This window comes from Mustela nigripes, chromosome 1, assembly GCF_022355385.1.
Source record: "Mustela nigripes isolate SB6536 chromosome 1, MUSNIG.SB6536, whole genome shotgun sequence".
Lineage (NCBI taxonomy): Eukaryota > Metazoa > Chordata > Mammalia > Carnivora > Mustelidae > Mustela > Mustela nigripes.
In genome coordinates this window covers 76,127,831-76,145,947 of record NC_081557.1, presented here as the reverse complement: position 1 = coordinate 76,145,947, position 18,117 = coordinate 76,127,831, and the positions used below count along the sequence as shown (strand labels likewise).

Genomic DNA, 18,117 nt, shown 5'->3' with positions numbered 1-18,117 from the left:
TTCCTATATATCCAGATACCTGATAGATAAAATATGGATATTTCATATCACTAACTGGTGCATAGAAAAATATAATTTGGGGAAAATGTTTTCAGTGACATGTCTTATAGAAGGAAATTCACACCTGGGAATCATAAGTTGGGCAGATTTTTAAAAATCTTTTGGCGTTTAGAAATGATGGAAAATAGCAAGATAGAGCAATTATTTTGAGACTTTTTATTTAGCCTCCATAGACTCAAATAATAAGAAATTGTCTTCTTAAAATTTTATAAGTCTGTCCTTTTGAAGTTTGGTAGTGAGAGTAAAAGTGTGTTTAATTTTTGGTTAATGTTTTCATCCTTTCTTCACATGTTCATTCTTTGTCCTATCTGGATTGAATGTGATTTTTCATAGATGTAGCTGCATATCATGTTGCAGATTTTCCTCCTCATGACATTTCAAGAAGGCAAGAATTCCCAAAGAATTCTTTTTTCCAAGACTCAAGGCTGCAATGAAATTATGTAATAATTATATTCAGCTTATAAAAATTGTGTTATTTATTGTTATGAATGGTAGACATCAAATAGTTCTAAAGTTATAAAATTGTGATATAACAATACTGATAGCTCTTAATTATTTATATTTTTACTTTGTATGCTATGTAAATAGATGTCTATCTTCTTTATTTTCTTTAAGATGTATTTCTTTATTTTAGAGAGAGAGATGAAGAGAGAGTGCATGTAGGGTGAGAGAAAAGGAAGAGGAAGAGAGGGAATGTTAACCAGACTCTCCACTGAATGTGGAGCCCAATGCAGGGCTTGATCTCATAACCCCGAGATCATGGCCTGAGCTGAAACCAAGAGTCCTATGAGCCTCCCAGGTGCCCCATCTTCTTTATTTTCTAAAGACCATTTATTTACATACATTTGTTGGCTCAGAGAAGATAGGATATTCTTCTTTAGAACTTGTAACGCTAATGTACTCTCTTAATATTGTTACTGGCTATTAATGTACTTCTCTATGTGCTTAAGTCTTTGAAAGTTCTTAGAATAATTCTGTACATTATGGTAATGTTTCCATAATAATCATTAATTATTACTTTATTTTGCTTAAACTTATCAATAAAATTTCAATGTTTTACTTCATGTCACATCTCAAATGTAGAGTTAATAATCAGATATTAACAACAAATTCAAATGATGAGTCCATTTCTCATTTCTGACAATGTTGTACTGTCTGTATTCGAAATTAACCTAAGTGATCATTCTATCACAGAGAATGCTGATGTATGCTGACTCGGTCACCAGCCGCTAGCCACTTCACCTACTCAAGGACATTGCTCCAGAGATTCTGTAAAGGCTCTGCTGCTTCACAGTTTTCATCTCTTTTGGTCACGATCACTATCAGCGTACAAGTATGTGGTAGTTTCTATCCAAAATAGAAATGAAGATAGAATACTATCCCTGACTCCAAGTTAAGAACCACCAGCTACTCTTCAAATTACTGATTCCCCTTTCACTCTTAGATTCTTCATCCTTTCTAAACCTACTCCAGGGACGCCTGGGTGGCTCAGTTGGTTAAGCGGCTACCTTCAGCTCAGGTCATGCTTCTGGGATTGAGTCCCACATTGGGCTCCCTGCTCAGCAGAGAGCCTCCTTCTCTTTCTCCCGCTGCCTGCTGCTCTGCTTACTTGTGCTATCTCTCTGCCAAATAAATAAATAAAATCTTAAAAAAAAATCAACCTCCTCCAGTCAGCTTCCCTGCCCCTAACCCCCTCCTCCACCTAAGCTGCCTGCATCCTAGTCACCAAAATCCTCCATGTACTGAATCCATTGATTCATTATCAGTCTTAACTTGACCTGTCAGCACCATGTAATGTAGGCCATTACTGCTTCCTCCTTGGTAACTTCTCTCTGGCATTCAGGATGCCATCTTTTCTGAGTGTTCTTCCTACCTTACTGGCCGCTCCTTTTAGTTCAACTTCGCTGGTTTCTCCTGAGTGTCAGGTGCCCCAGGGCTCATCCTTGTCCTCTCTTTCTTTGTCTGCACTTACTTCATTGGTGAGCTCACTCAAACTCTTGCCTTTAAATACCAACTCTATGTCAGTGTCTAAATTTATATCTCTGTGACAGACCTCTCTTGGGAACTTCAGGCTTGTGCATTCAATAGCTTATGTGATATCTCTTCTAGCACATTCACAGGTATCTCAAAACTCAACCAGCCCAATTTGTACTTCTGATATGTTGGAGTCATTCTTGAATCCGCCTTATTTCTCTCACCTCACAAATGATCCTAGAATCACAACAGTCCTCCAGTTTCTGCTTTCAAACTATTTCCAGAAATCCAACACTTCCCACCTCCTCTATTCCTACCACCCTTGTGTGAGCCAGCATCATATTCCACTGGGATTGCTGCCTCAAAGCTGGTCTTCTTTCTTCTGCTCTTACCCACTCCTGGTGAGCCAGGGGAGTCTTTCAAAGCATAACTGATGTCCAAAGTCCACAATGGCTCCCATTTCATTTCAGAGTCCTCTGAAAGGCCTTCCATCGTTAGGCCCCTGTACTTTTCTGTCCTCCCGGCCTGTCGTTTTCCCCCTCCCTTTCACTTCCCACACGGACCTTGCAGTTCCCAGAACACTCTGTTATGCTCCTGCCTGAGAGCCTTTGCACTGTGGGTTCTCTCTGCTTGCCTAGCCCTTCCTCCAGTTATTTGCATGCATGGTTAACTCTCACCTCTTTCAGATCTTTGCTCAGTTAACATGGTTTCAGTAAGGCCTCCTCTGTGCATTCCCTTCCCCCCGCCCTGCCACACACACTCACAATCTCCTTCCTTTATCTACTTTCTTTTTGCCATGCAATTTATTATCTCTGGACAAACTCTATAATTTACTTATTAATTTGTTAATTTTTGTTTTCTTTCTTCCTCAGCTAAAATATAAATTTCAAAGGGAAATTTATATTTTATCCTCATCCTTTTTTTCCCACTGATGTACTGCAAGCACCTAAACAGTGTTCAGCCCACAGTAGTCATTAAACGTTTGCTGCTTACTTCTCAATGAATTAGGTCTTTGGCCTTTCTGCCTTTCAAAGGCTGAGGCTGAAAAGTGATATTTTTGGACTTCAAAGGCCAATGATGAAGTTCAGTGCATCCCTCCCCAGTGCATACATGTCCCTTCCAGTCCCACTGACATATCTCTTGGGGTGAGAGGACTTATTTATCTTAACTTGGATTTGCTTTCTTTTTCTTTTTCCAAGGCCTAAATCACCTTCTTGGGACTTTCTATTTTCTATCTACGGTTGAAATTGTCCTCATTCATTCCCAGAAATTCCTCCATGTTCTTAATTTATTTGCTCAAGAATCTTCGGCAACTTGGCATCATGACTAGTTTTGTCATGTAACCTGGAGCAAAAGAGCTGGAGTGAGTGGGTGGGGAGGGCTGGTGCAAGTGTCTATCTTTAAGGAGGAAGGTGAAAAAGAGCTGATTGTACCATGGTCCAGGGGCCCAAGGACCTGCTGTATCACAGAAGCCACATTTTGCATCTTGTTCTCATGACTTTAAGAAAGATTTTATCAAATGTTTTTCTAAAATTCAGATACATAACTCAGATACATAACTCTTAAAGCATTAGCACAGTGCACGAAAAAATAAGACACAATTGATCTATAAACCTGTTTGTTACCTATTAAAAAAGACAATAAGGTTAGTTTGATATGATTATTTTTCTTGAGAGCCTCCACTGTACTGATTCTGAATGACTATAGCTTTTATTCCCCTCTGGAGTTCTTTGTATACTATATGGGATACGTGACTTCTCAAAGAAAGAGCTGAGCTCTCTGGGTCTGTTGGAGCTCTAACTTAAAGTCGTGGGCTGAGGATGACAACAGGACTTCATTAAAAAAAAAAAAAAAAAAGTTTTGTATGTTTTCTAAACCAATGACGCCAGAAAGGTAGCCTGTGAGTAGTGATTCCTGAACATCAGGGATTTGTTTTCATCTCACACACTTTGCCAGAGCACAGTTTTTACATCTCTACCAGGCCTGCTCATTTAACTGTAGCTTCTGTTCCCAGGATTTGAGTATGTCATTGTCTACTTTGGGTTAAATTCATTACATATTTTGGAAAGGAGTATTTTGAAGGAGTATCTTGCTAATATTTTAAAAACCAAAAGTCTCAACTCCTCAGCAAAACATCTCTCAGACTAGTGCTATCTTTGTAACACTCTCTGTGGTATCATTAAAGCCAGATAAAGTGAAATTGTTCCTAAATTGTGGGTAGCTGTATCTATGGTTCTGAGCTTCCCAGAAGTTAAGGGCTAATGACTTTTTTTTTTTTAAGATTTTATTTATTTGATGGAGATCACAAGTAGACAGAGAGGCAGGTAGAGAGAGAGAGGAAGGAAAGCAGGCTCCCCTCTGAGCGGAGAGCCCAATGCAGGGCTCGATCCCAGGACCCTGAGATCATAACCTGAGCCGAAGGCAGAGGCTTTAATCCACTGAGCCACCCAGGCGCCCCTAATGACTATTTTTTTTAAAGATTTTATTTATTAATTTGATAGGCAGAGATCTCAAGTAGACAGAGAGAGAGAGAGAGAGGAGGAAGCAGGCTCCCCGATGAGCAGAGAGCCTGATGCGGGGCTCTATCCCAGGACCCTGAGATCATGACCTGAGGTAGAGGCAGAGGCTTCAACCCACTGAGCCACCCAGGTGCCCCCTAATGACTTTTTTTTTTTAAAGACCTAAGTTATTTTTATTTTTTTCATAAATAAGAATGAGGGGTACAGGGATGGCCCAAGAATTTCAGAGGTTTTATAGCTCATATTATCAGGTTTTTACTAATATCTGAAGAAAATATGGAGATGCTGATATTGATTATTTTTTTAATAAATTTTTATTTTTTAATTAACATATAGTGTATAATTAGCCCCATGGTATTGATTATTAACTTCAGGATACCCTGATGTGTGACTGATTGTACTACTGCCCAGCAATATCACAAGGAGAGAAGGGTGAATGTTGGGTATGTGCCAGGTCTCCAAAGGTAAAAAGGGGGCTAACCTTTGACACTTTCTCCGTATCTCATGGGCTAGCGTTTCTCTCAGTTATAGCAGAATATTTTCACCATAGTCCTAATAACTATCATGTCTTTAAAAAAATGGAGAAAAGTACTGATTTTATAAAGTGTGAAAGGAGAGCTACTTCTCTAAGTGTCTCCAAGAATGTTTCTGGCCCTGCTATCTCTACTCCTACCCCTACCCTTGTTTGGTTGTTTTTTCCTCTCCTTGGTTTAACTTTCTCTCTAGTAAATATTTGCCTAATGCTTGTAAAAGGATCCTTCACACCAAACTCTGCAACTTGAACTTGTTCTGAGAAGTAAAATATCATTTTGTCCCTATCAGCTTTACAAGTTCAAAACTATGTACATGTGTAGGAAATGGTTTTGAAACATGGAACAGGGACACTTAGGTGGTCAGTCCGTTAGAGGGCTGCCTGGCTGCCTTCAGCTGGGGTTGTAATCCCAGGGTCCTGGGATCCAGTCCCGCATTGGGCTCCTTGCTCTGCAGGGAGCCTGCTTCTCCCTTTGCCTGCTGCTCCCCCTGCTTGTGCGTGCTCTCTCTCTGACAAATGAATTTAAAACAATCTTTGAAACACACCACAGGGGATATTTTCTAGAACCTCGGGTGCTCTGAAATTACATTAGCCTTTCTAGAAAATGTTTCAGATTTTCTTTCAGTAAAATCTGAATTTTGTTCTTGGGATGAATTGGGTGTGTGATTGTTAGAAAGCATAAATTTGTCCAAATATTACACAATATCCTTTGTGACATAATTCTGTACCCATAGGAATTGTATTTGTCCTTTCATAAAATGTAAGGATTTTAGCTGGACTTTTTTAAGATGAAAAACCGAAATTACTGGGAGTCAGGACCAGAACAAGACTTGTGGAAACTAAAGGCAAAAAATATTTTGGTGCTCCTTCCTCTTCACCTCACCACGCCCCACGCTGTTCAAACGTGAACCACACTGTCCTAAAACATGTCTAAAGGAAATTTCACAATGTTCTGACTTTTCATATGGTAGTTCACTACCTCAAAATGTTTTTCTTCCAAATCTGAACTGTTCTAAAACATTGTGTCGGCTTTGCAGGCACCGCATTCAATACATGCTTGCTAATGTAGAGCGCTGGTGGGTGTGCTCTACGATCCGCAAGGACTGGGCAACAGGAGCCCAGTATCTTTGCACCTGTTGGCATACCACGTGAAGGAACATAGAGACAACCAGCGCCTCCCTGAGACTAGGGGGAGTTGACGGAGGAGACCCGGAAAGCCTCCCGGGAACCTTCTCGGAGCTGGAAACTGCTTGGGGAGGCAGTGCGCCCCGCCTCCGTCAGGCTCCGCCCCCGCCTACGCTTAACTTGAAGCGCGGGGGGCGGGGCCCAAGGGCTCAGCCAATGAGTGCCTGTGGGCCAGGGGAGGGGGGACGCGGTCCGGTCGCCCGGGCGACCAGAGTGCGGCCCCGCCCCCCCCCACCGGCCCCGAGCCTCCCGCGCGCGGCTGAGCTCTGGCTACAGTGCTAGCTGAGGTCTCTGCGCGCCGCGGGAACGCGCGATGGGCAAGTGGAGCATAGGGCGAAAACCGGGCCGCGCACTCGGACTCCTGCTGCTGGTGATCGTGGGTTTCCTGGTGCTCCGCAGGTGAGAGAGCCCCGCCCGACACCTGCCGGACTCCTGACATCTCAGCCTTCCACACCCACAGTTTTCGCTTCCCTTCTCACCTGAGGGAGGCAGCCCCAGGTGTCCGCGTCCCGCGAATCGCGAGACCCCACTGGAAAGGCGTTTTCGGCCTCTTTTTTGCTGGGTCTGGCGTTCCTCTCCATCACTAGGCACTCTGCTCTTACCTCGAGATCCAGGCTTCCCGGGTGACACCAGGCGTTGTGCTCTCAGTCCCCAGGCTTCTGTACCCTAGAACTTCCCCCACTTTCTCGAAGCTTGTGATGCCTGGGGCTCTGCTTTTCTCGTGGATACCCCCAGCTCTCTGGGAAGAGCAGCAGAGCTAGCCTTCAGGACTCTTGTCAGATGTCCCCCGATCACTGCTCTTCTGCTCTTTCTCTAGTCCTCCTTGGGGAGCCCACTTCTGCTGTTCTCCCGGGTCCCCACATTTCCTGCCAAGCCTGCTGGGATTCTTCTCTATTCATCAGAAGCCCGAGCTCCAAGGCTCACAGATGTGGTTGATATCGCCTGCCCAGCACAGTCATGAGATTGCTGTCCCACGGGTCCTTCAAGGTCCTCAATTCTGGGTTTATTAGCCCCACTTTAAGACTGATATGTCTTCTCTCTCCACTTTCCCACGTTCGTCAGTCATCAGCTCACTCCTTCCCAACTCCCTTTTACAAACTGTTATTTGTGGCAAGTGGTTGTGTTAATGGCAAAAGGACTTACCCACAGCCAGTGGGTGCCGTGGCCCAGAACTTTCATAAACTGTATCTATTTATAGGATTCTACTGTCCTGACCATGTTTTTCAGGTCGATGGTTGGCACTTTTCATATTCAAAACCTCCAGTGTTTCTGGGAAGGCAGACCAGGAGTATCAAATGCTTTGGCACTGCAAGTTAACTTTGAAACAGGTGATGGGGCAGACACATCACCCCTTCAGCTTTATCTTTTGTTTCTGCTAAACCCCTTTATTAGTTTCTCTAAATTTCCTCTGGAAAATAGGGAAGTTTTTGATGGAGATGAATATCTGAATGTTTTTGCTGGCACAGAACACATTCAGTGACTCTACTTCCACCTTTTTCAGACTTACGTGTCTTTGTTTTACCTCTTCTTGGCTTTGGAATTGACGAGGGCGTCATAATATTGTTTGAGAGAAAGAAATGGTGCTCTTCTCACTCGGGGGTCCAGAAAACTGAAAGAGGCATTTTGTTTCCTGAGTTGTTCCCAAGACTTTTTTCCATCTTGTCAGTGATCTCTAATCCATTCCTCTTTGAAGACTGCTCCTGGCTCTTGTAGGATGTTCAGCATTCCTCCTGATGCAAGGCTGATGCAAAGCCCAGGAGGATTACTTAATACAGCAGGGTATCAAGAAGCCCACATCCCAGAGAGAAAGGCCAGAATTGCGCAAGTAGCATGTGGTTTGTCCATTGTTGGAGGTCAAGGATATGGCAGTCTCTGCAGGGGCATTGAGGGGCAGCTCTGAGGGGCTTGAGTTGGGCCGGGTAGTGCACCCTAATATTCCACAGGAAAAGGTATAAGAAGGAAGCTGGGTGTTTGCTGGTGTCTGGCAGGAAAGAAGATGAGGTATCAGGGAACTGACTGGCTGTGAAGCCTGAGCTTCTCATAACTGAGTTAACCATGTCCCTGCCTGGGTTAGAGTGGCCGTAACAGGAGTCACTCCTGGGTTTATGGAGGTGCCTGGGAACAGCTATAATTCAAGCCTGAGGAAATAGTTTGAGATACTTATTAAAATCGTTATTCCTGATATCTCTCATTTCTCAGCAGGTAAGATAGAGGCCAGAGAAGCTCTGACCCCTATTCAAGGCCATCTCTTAGGGTCCTTCAGAATATGTGTCTTTTGGGCATCTTTTAAATTTTATCACCTTCATGGTATTGGGCTTTTTGCCTAATTCCTCCTGTTTGCCATGGGCTGGAAACCAAGGATTATCTCTGGAGGGCAGAGAAGAACTCACTCTTTGTTGCTTCCTCTTCTTGCCTTGCTCTAGTTTTGACCATCATTAACTGAAAGGGAAGTGAGGACCCCTCCCAACCTTTGCTGGAAATGTGGATATGGCCAGGGGAATATAGGTCACATGGGAATTTGCTACTCAGCGGCAGGTTTGTGGAGCTGAGCTGCCAGGATCAGCCTTTTCCTGTACCTCAGAAGGCAGGTATTTGGTTGGGGGAGGGGCCTTCTGGGATCCATTTTTTGTTTTTTTTCCCCATGAACTTTACCTTGGGCTGGTTCACGGTCAATCAAAGCTGTTTGATTATATCGTATCTGAGAAATAGGAAGACCAAGATGACTTTTGAGGATGATTTCAACCTTTGCTATTTTTTAGCTTGAACAGTGGTCTGAAATTACCTTTATTGCAGTATAATTGTCATGCAATAAGCTGTTCATGTTTAGCTTATACAGTTTGATAAGTTTTGGTGTATATATCCATTTGTGACAATACCACCATAATTAAGAGAGTGAAAATATCTATCAGCCCTAGAAATTTACTTTTGCCCCTATGCATCTCTCTCTCCAGCCCTTCTCTGCTCCCCAACTCCTAAGCACACTGATCTGTTGCTCTCACCATATATTATAAGTTTGCATTTTCAAGAGTTTTATAGAAATGTAATCCTAAAGTATGTACTCTGTTTTGATTTGGCTTCTTTTACTCCGTATATTATTTGGAGATCTTTGATGCATATCAGTGGGAACCATGTCTAATCTGGTTGCCTTTCCTTGTCTTTCCTCCTCCCACTCCATGGACGCAAGAATGCCTACTTGATATGATCAAGGCATGGTTGTGATTCTTTTACTTAATATAAATGCATCACTGAGCAATATTTCAATTAACTTTGCATCTCTTATACCTGATATTTTAGCTGGCAAAAGTCAGGAGAGGAAAGTGGCAAGGTAGGCACCCTGCATCATGCCTTCTCAAAGGTAAGTTCATCTGTTTGCCCAGCTCTACCTCACTCAGTGCTCCTATACTAGCATTATTTGAATTCTAGACCCCACACTCTTCCTGAAGGAAAAAAGAGGAGAGCCTATAAACATCTTCTCTCTAGAGAAGGTGGATAGCTTAGCAACATGACCTGGTCACCTTTGATCCAAATCATGGCCAGTCCTGCCTGCCAAGATGTGTGGGCAAATTGTGTCTCTCTTCCTGCGCTTCTGTGAGGTCACTGATTTTATGAGCTTTACCTGTTCTAGGACTCTACCCTGCTTGAGGCCTGAGTCATATTCCCTGGAATGTTCAAACTCTTTGAACACTGTTCCTTTCATCTTCTAGTAGTGAAGTTTTCAGCATCTGGGAAGTGTCTTTCAGCAGGTAGTCATTTCTCTGACAGAACTGGAGAAACATGGCTACCTGGGCAGTGGCTTAGTCAGAGAAAGAGAGAGGTAAGATGTCTGAGCCACCCTGTGCTGGGAAGATAGAGTTGGCATTGGGATTCTTTTCACTGCCATACTAGCCAACCGAAGGGGACCAGAGTGTCTTAGATCAAGAGCATGGACATTATTGCTGTATTTCTGATTAAAGGGACTGGGATACCCAGGAGATTCAGGGCAAAAGCTACACAGCCTTGGCAGCAGAAGTATCAGAAGGTTGGCCAAAGAGTTATCTGTACCTTGGGTCAAGGAAGTAGCAAAGGAAATAAAAGCACTTAATCTTTGGTGAAATGACTGAATTCCACTGTATCACCTAGAATGCTCTTCTAATAAAGATTCAGGAGATGCTGGAGTTTAGAGAGGTCTTTTCAGAGCATTTTGCACCTGAAACAGACTCTGGAGGCCAGCCCCCCTCTTCCTCGTTCCTCTCCCATCATCCAGCACAGTTCTGCTGCTGCTTCCTCCCCACTAAGTTTTATTTCTTGCTTAAATCTATTGCTCTGGATATTAAAGGTCATGTTGAAAAAGAGTTCCTGTTGTGTGAGACTTCTCCTGGGAAAGAAGGGCAGGGGTATTTTTAGAGGCTAATGGTAATGAAATAACTCTTCACTGGGGTCTACTAAGTAGAGATCCTTAGTTGATGGGATTCACTGCTTTCATACTCCCACATATAGATAGTGGCATTTTTGCTTTCAAGAACATGCTGTGTTTTCCTGCAAAGTTTATTTTGTGAGTAGGTAATCTATGTAAAAGGATTAAAATTCAAATAATATAAGGAGAAAAATAAACCCCCACTCCTGGCCCTTAGGCACCCTTCTCCACCCCACCAGAGGTGATTACTAATAATGGCTTCTCTCAGGGGTATTCTGTGCATATATAAGAAGGCAGCTATATTTATTACCCCATTGTCCATTAGGGATATAATTTATTCAAACAGTTCCTTATTGATGGGCATCGATTGTTTGCAATCTTTTAGCTACTACAAAGTTGCAATGTATGTTAACTACACTGGAATTGAAACAAAATAACGTAAAGTAAAAACAACAAAAAAACCCCAAAGTTGCAATGAATATCTGTTGGGTATATTTCTGTTCCTAGAATTGCTGACCATATGAGATATTCACTTTAAATCCTGACATACGTTTAAAATAAGTAAGTAAAAATAAGTTAAAATAAGTAAAGTAGCACATTCTATTTTTGTGGATCAATGTGAGGGAGATTCTCAGCTCTGTCATCTGAAGGGGAGGTACTGTTTAATCTGCATGTATATGGGTTCTTTGTATCTTTAAGAACTAGTCCATCTCTTCTGTATCTATGTACATAAGTATCATGTGGTGGATTTTAAAAAAATATTGAACACATTTATGTTTCCCCTGTTTCATGAAATAATTTTATTCTGATACCACAAGCATCTCAAGAGCAGAGTCTTGCTATTAGTAGAGTCCTTTGGGTTATCTAGCAGAATTTTCACCCCTTTCTAGGTTGAGATATAATCCTTTTTTTGTTGATGATGCCACAATGGAAATTTTTCCCCAAATGAAAAATTTCTGTCACATAACATCAGGATACTTTTTATTACTAAAATGTGGTTGATTACTATTATTAATACGTGGTTGGGCAGTTTTGTTGCTTCACCCATGCGTCTCAAGGTTTTGGTCTAATTAGTGTTTATTCACATATAAACTTCCTATAGTATTTAAATGGTCCAGAGCATGTCCCTGGATCATGTAGGCAGCCACTTGGCCTGACTTGCTGGAGCCTGGGTGCTATGCCATTTCCTGGCTTACCAACAAGCCTTTTCAGAGGGAAGGACAGAGGTATGAAGGTTGCAGTAGTGCCATTGACCTGCAAAATGCTGCAAAATGACCTCACATCTCTGCAAAACGAGTATACTAGCTTTTGGTATGGAAGGTTCAAGCCCTTTGGAAGTATTTCATGCTGTCCTAGCAAAGCAGGAGCCTAAAGCATTGGGCCCCAAGCCAAGGATCACAGTTAGGAAGCTGGACCAGCTACAAGGACAGAGTTCTGTTTTGCTGGAGCTGAAGCTTTTGGGGTTCCAGGATTGATCCAAGAGCCATTATTCTGGATTAGAGGCATTAAGAGTACTGGCCTGGGCCAAAGAAGGGTCTGCTCCTTCCTTAGGCCCTCAAGTTCCCCTGCTGAGGGAGGAGTGTACAGCTTAAAGACTGTTAAGGCTGAAACATCCCCAAGGGAGCAGTTGAAGGGAAAGGAATACCCAAGAAAATGGGACCTCATGGGAACCTGTAACCATATCAGAATCTTGGACTGATGACTAGAAAATTTGTATTTTAGATCCAAGTGAGGAGATTTCTATGTATGATGATATCTTTTGGGCAATTTAACATAACTGCCATCTAAATAATAGTCTCTGGCATGACCACGTGGATGAATGAAAATGTTAGTGTTTTTTGATCAGTATCTTTAATATGATGCATTGGACTCAGATGAAGGTGAACCTCTGCATAGGGCGGCCCTAATAGGATCACAGTGCACCTGGAAATTGGATTTGTAAGTTATCTCTCAATTATACGTTATGTGTAGTGACAAAAGAACCAATCTTTAGGATCAATGAAGACTTATGCTCTGTAAATTGAAGAACTATATCTGCAGATTCCTACCTCATGTACTGAGCTTGTCCATATCCATGGCCAGTTTAAAATTGCCTGGGCATTGCCTGGTCTCTGCTGGAGGCCAGTATGCCTCAGTTAATGATGGTATCTCTACCACATCTGTTTGAGTGGATACTGGCTTGTCTGAATCTGGTCACATTGTGTGCATGATAGAAAGCTGAAGGAGATGGCTGTGACTCCAAGTGAAGCCTCCCAATCCTACGATGGCCCTCATTACTAAGCAGTATTTGCAGGTACAGGTGACACAGAGATGCCTTCTGGCATGGCAAGGGCCATTTCAGACCCACCTTGATGAGCGCACTCTGTTCAAGGAGATCATTCAAGTAGGTAACTGATCTGGCTCTTCTCCCACCCCACCTGAAAGACTGTCTCTGAGAGCTGAGAATCAGTTCGGGGGCCCATTTCACATGAAAGAAGTTGTAAGCTTGTCACCAGCTTATCTGCCTTTTTCCATTCAAGCAGATTAACCCAGCACTTTTGATCATGTCAGGTGCAATCCGGCCTGTGTGGAGCCTGCAATGTGTCCTTTGTCATCATGATCCACGAAAGGGATAAAGCATAAGAAGGATTGGTCCCTCTTCCCCCAACAACCTCCTAGTCACTGCCTAATGTCAATTCCTCACCATAGGGAACTCAGGCCCCAGGTCCTCTGCCTAGTTTCTGCTGTAACCTGTTAAGTTTATAGCTTGCACAACCTTTATCACCTGCCAAAAGGGATGGTAGCAATCAGAATGTGGAGGTCTTGTTACATGGTGTGAGGCCTTGTCAGAAATTGTGACACATGTGGCTTCTTCTAGGAAGAAGTTTATTCTCAGACTGAAAATTTACTTAGCCTACAATGAAGCAAAGATATAAAGGCAACAAAATTTCCAGGAAAAAGTAATATATGCTTCAGCTAGAAAGAAGGCAGATGCCCTGGTTTCATAAAAAAAAGTTTCAACAAGGAGCGCCTTGGCTGGCTCAGTTGGTGGATTATGTGACTCTTGATCTCTAGATTTGAGTTCGAGCCTCATATTGGGCAGAGATTACTTTAAAAAAAAAAAAAAAACCCAAAAAACAAAAAACAAAATTTCCCATAATCTAAATAAATAAATAAAAGCTTTCTAATAAAAGCTTTCTACAATCCAAAGAAAAAAAGTTTCAACATGAATTACTTGCTCACTGGGAAAAGCGACAGAAATAAGGGTTTCTTGAAGATTTGATTACCTCCTTGGTAACAGGCCTAATTTAGAAGGAAAGTCTCTCTGACCTGATGTAACCAAACAGTTTCCATTTTCTTTATTTTGTTATTACTGAGTTAGTAACTCAGGAAGCATGGGGGTTATTATTAATTTATGATCTCTAGTACTAATGACTGTTATCAGTATTAATAACTATTTGCATGGTGCTTTCTCGTTTATGAAGTTCTAATGTGTATTATCTCATTTCCTCACAGTGAATTCCTTGGAGAAATCCCACATTTATCATCCTCATTTTCTCAATGAATTTATCCTTTTCATTAATATATTAAAAACTCATTTAGTAACCTACCAGAAGATTTTCAGAAAGGAAACAGTTGAATTCTCCAGAATTTGGTATTTGATATGAGCTAGCTTTAGTTGTTTGCAGTGTTAGCTTCATGCCTCTTAAGAAGCACTGAGAGGAAATATTTTTTTAAAAAATCTAGAAAATGATAGCACATAAAGACAGTAGCAAATAGAAGCTCTATCCAGGAAGGGATGATAAATACATATATCAAGGACAAAATAAGGATTAGTGCTTCTCAAACTTTACCTTGGGGTCTGGTTGAAATGCAGATTCTGATTCAGGTGTCAATTAAGGCCTGAGTTTCTGCATTTGTAGCAAATTCCAGATGAAGATACTCTGCAGGTGCAGACCACATCTGGAGACAACACCCCCCTGCCCAAAGGAGATTTCCTAATGATTAGCTAGGGGACAGATTAGGGAGAGTGTGTTACTAGCAGAGATTATGTTGGAACAAGGGGTCACAGAGAGCACTTCCAGCCCTGTATATACCTCTACACTGAGTGGGTAAGGAAAGGGAGGCTCTCACAGCATTTGGGAGACACCTTAAAATTAAGGTCAGTGATATGAGCTTGGTGAGTTGCAGACTGTTCCTTTGAAGCTCTGGCCAGTGAATAAGGAGTGCTGCCCAGTGGAGCGATTGCTAAGTTGTATTTTCACTGTCTTTAAAAATAATGAAATTTTATGTGTGCCTGTGTGTATTTTCACCACTTGGACTGTCAGTATACTCCCCGAGTTTAAGAAGAGAATCTGTCCATCAGTTCTTCCTCATTCTAGCCTGGGGCCAGCCTGGAGGGTGGGGCTCCTGAGGGAATGCCTGGGGGTGTCAGGAGGGGAGAGTACATAAAGCCTAGTGAGTACATGAGGCAAGAAGGCAGAGTGTGTGCTTGGAGCAGATGTGATGAAAACTAAGGGACACCAAACTCTTCTGTGCGTGTGGTATGAGAAACCTCAGACACAGCCAGAACACCAGGAGCTTGTGGCCAAAGGAAAGGGGGGTGGAGGGGTGGAGGGGTTGGGAAGAGCCAGAGCAAGGAGGTGGCTAGGAGGTCCAGACTGTGGTCATAGGGGACCTGAAGCCTCATTTAAGTATCCTAGGCCTCATCCTTTAGGGTAGAGTTGGCAAAGTTTCCTGTAAATGTGTTTAGCTTTGCAGACTGTACAATGTTTTTATCATAGCAACGTCACTGTGGCCCAAAGTAGCCAGTCAGGACTGGAAAGAGTGGGCATGGTGGGGTGTCAGTAAAACTATTTATGGACATCGAAATGTGAAATGTGAAGTTGATATAATTTTTTGTGTCCCCAAATCTTGTTTTTTTAGTTTCTTTCAAACCACTTAAAAATGTGAAAGACAAAAAAAAAAAAAAAAAAAAAGTGAAAGACATTTGTAGCTTGCTGGCTGCACAAAGACAGGAGGCAGGGTGGCTTTGGCCCACACCTGGGGTTTGCTGACACTGGTCAGGGGGCTGGGTTGGTTTGACAGGGTCCTGGTGGATAAAACTTTTCGTTGTAACATTTTAGAAATTGTAATATGATGGGACAAAATCTTCCATATAAAATGTGATTAGACAGTAAATTAAATGGTTAAGAATGGAAAGATTGGGATTATTCCATGTTAAGGACATAAAAGAACCTCACTGAGGCTATTCTCTAATATGCAAAGCATGCAAAAATAAACTTATTTCAAATGGTGACAAACTCTGTTATAACACATTACAGAGTATTCCATTTATATCTGATCTTCACAGCAGTTAGGACAGGCATTCACCCCGTTTCACAGAGGAAGAAACTCATTCCCACACGGCTCGTGTCACTGACCCAAGGAGGCCATGCTACAAGGGTAGGGCCAGGATTCGTGTCCAGATCCTCCTCTTACAGATATTGTTCTTGTTTTTGTTTCCCCATATAGGTGGTCCCTTGGAAAAACTGTATTATTATTATTATTATTATTATTATTATTATTATTTAAGTAGCTGCCATGCCCAGTGTGGAGCCCAACATGGGGCTTGAGCTCATGACCCGAGATCTTGATCTCAGGGCCTAATGAACTGAACCACTCAGGTGCCCCTAGAGCTGTATTCTGAAATATCCTTTCTAAGTCACTTGGAAAGTGGAACTTTTCTCTTTTGAGAAAATAGTAACGAGGTCCCCAGGTTATACACAAATGACGTTTGAACTGTAGTATAACACAACTGCAGTCCTGTGGAGCAATAGGAGTTCTGGGTCCTGGGGGCTGTGGGAAGTAGAAAGGAAGGGGTGAAATTAATTTTCTTTGCCCATGAGTGGCTGTCGACAAAATTTCCAAGTAGTGAAATCTATGGCACTTCCTGTTCTCCCACCTCTGGCCACTGGGGCCCCTGATTTGCCCTAAGCCCTCCTGTAAAACCCTCCAGGGGCTCAGCCTCATGGGGTCTGTGGAGGAGCTTGTAAATACCACCAATCCCTGGGCTCCACCTCCACCATCATTAATTGGTCAGGGGTGGGGCCTGCACATTCCTTGTTTTTTTTTTTCTTTTTTAAAATTTCTTTTCAGCATAACAGAATTCATTGTTTATGCACCACACCCAGTGCTCCATGCAATACGTGCCCTCCATAATTCCCACCACCAGGCTCACCCCACCTCCCACCCTCCCCCCCTTCAAAACCCTCAGATTGTTTTTCAGAGTCCATAGTCTCTCATGGTTCACCTCCCCTTCCAATTTCCCTCAACTCCCTTCTCCTCTCTAACTCCCCATGTCCTCCATGATATTTGTTATGCTCCACAAATAAGTGAAACCATATGATAATTGACTCTCTCTCCTTGACTTATTTCACTCAGCATAATCTCCTCCAGTCCTGTCCATCTTGCTACAAAAGTTGGGTATTCATCCTTTTCTGATGGAGGCATAATACTCCGTAGTGTATATGGACCACATCTTCCTTATCCATTTGTCTGATGAAGGGCATCTTGCTTCTTTCCACAGTTTGGTGACTGCAATTGCACTACTGGGTATTTACCCCAAAGATACAGATGTAATGAAAAGAAGGGCCATCTGTACCCCAATGTTTATAGCATTCCTTAGTTTTAAGCTTCCCAGGTGATTCAGATATGGGGCCAGCTGTGAAAACAGCTGTGGCTAAACCCGAACCTCCCTCTTGTCCTATTGGCCGACCTCAGTCAAGTGCTAGGAAGGGTGCTGATGAAGCGATTTCACACCGTTTTGGTCTCAAGCATCCTGCATCCATTTGGTTACTAAGCCTGTTAAACCCAATGGGTCAATATGTTTGTTCTCTCAGCTCTGATCACAACTGCCCAAAGACAGACTGTTGTTTCTGGTCTCAAGTAGTACTTCTCACTCTCTCTGTGCTGCAGCATCATTTTCCTTTTCTTCTTTAAAAGTCTTTTTTCCCCCAATGTTACTTTATCGAGTACATTGAAAACAGATACTAGAAAAAGGAAATGAAAAGATTCACAAAGTATGTGCCCCAGTCTTTTATGATGAGCTTCAACAGACAAAATGACATGTATTGCTCTAAAAGTATGTTTCTTTCTTTCTTTCTTTTTTTTTTTTTTAAAGACTTCATTTATTTATTTGAGAGAGAATGAGAGAGGGGGAGAGAGAGAGAGGACATGGAGAGGGGAGGGCCAGAGAGAGAAGCAGACTCCCCACTGAGAAGGTAGCTAGATGCATGAGGGACTCAATCCTGGGATTCCTGGATCATGACCTGAGCTGAAGGCAGTTGCTTAACCACCTGAGCCACCCAGGCGCCCCAGTATCTCAGTTTCTGTACCGGTCACAGACTAGTAGCTGGCGGTTGGGACTGGTGTGTGCTAGGCCAGGCCCGTGTTGTCGAGGGGCCCCAGGCTATCCACATGCTCACACAGCCTCT

The 18,117-nt window shown here is 42.6% G+C and overlaps 1 protein-coding gene across 1 annotated transcript in view; it reads left to right on the top strand.

Moving 5' to 3' along the window:
* The first annotated feature begins 6,516 nt into the window (after positions 1-6,516).
* LOC132025688 (beta-galactosidase-1-like protein 2) overlaps positions 6,517-18,117 on the top strand; it is a 47,645-nt gene continuing 36,044 nt past the window's right edge. Inside the window, exon 1 of the mRNA XM_059413315.1 lies at positions 6,517-6,669. Coding sequence (XP_059269298.1) covers positions 6,584-6,669 — 86 coding nt within the window. The 5' untranslated portion in view covers positions 6,517-6,583. The remainder of the gene's footprint in view (positions 6,670-18,117) is intronic.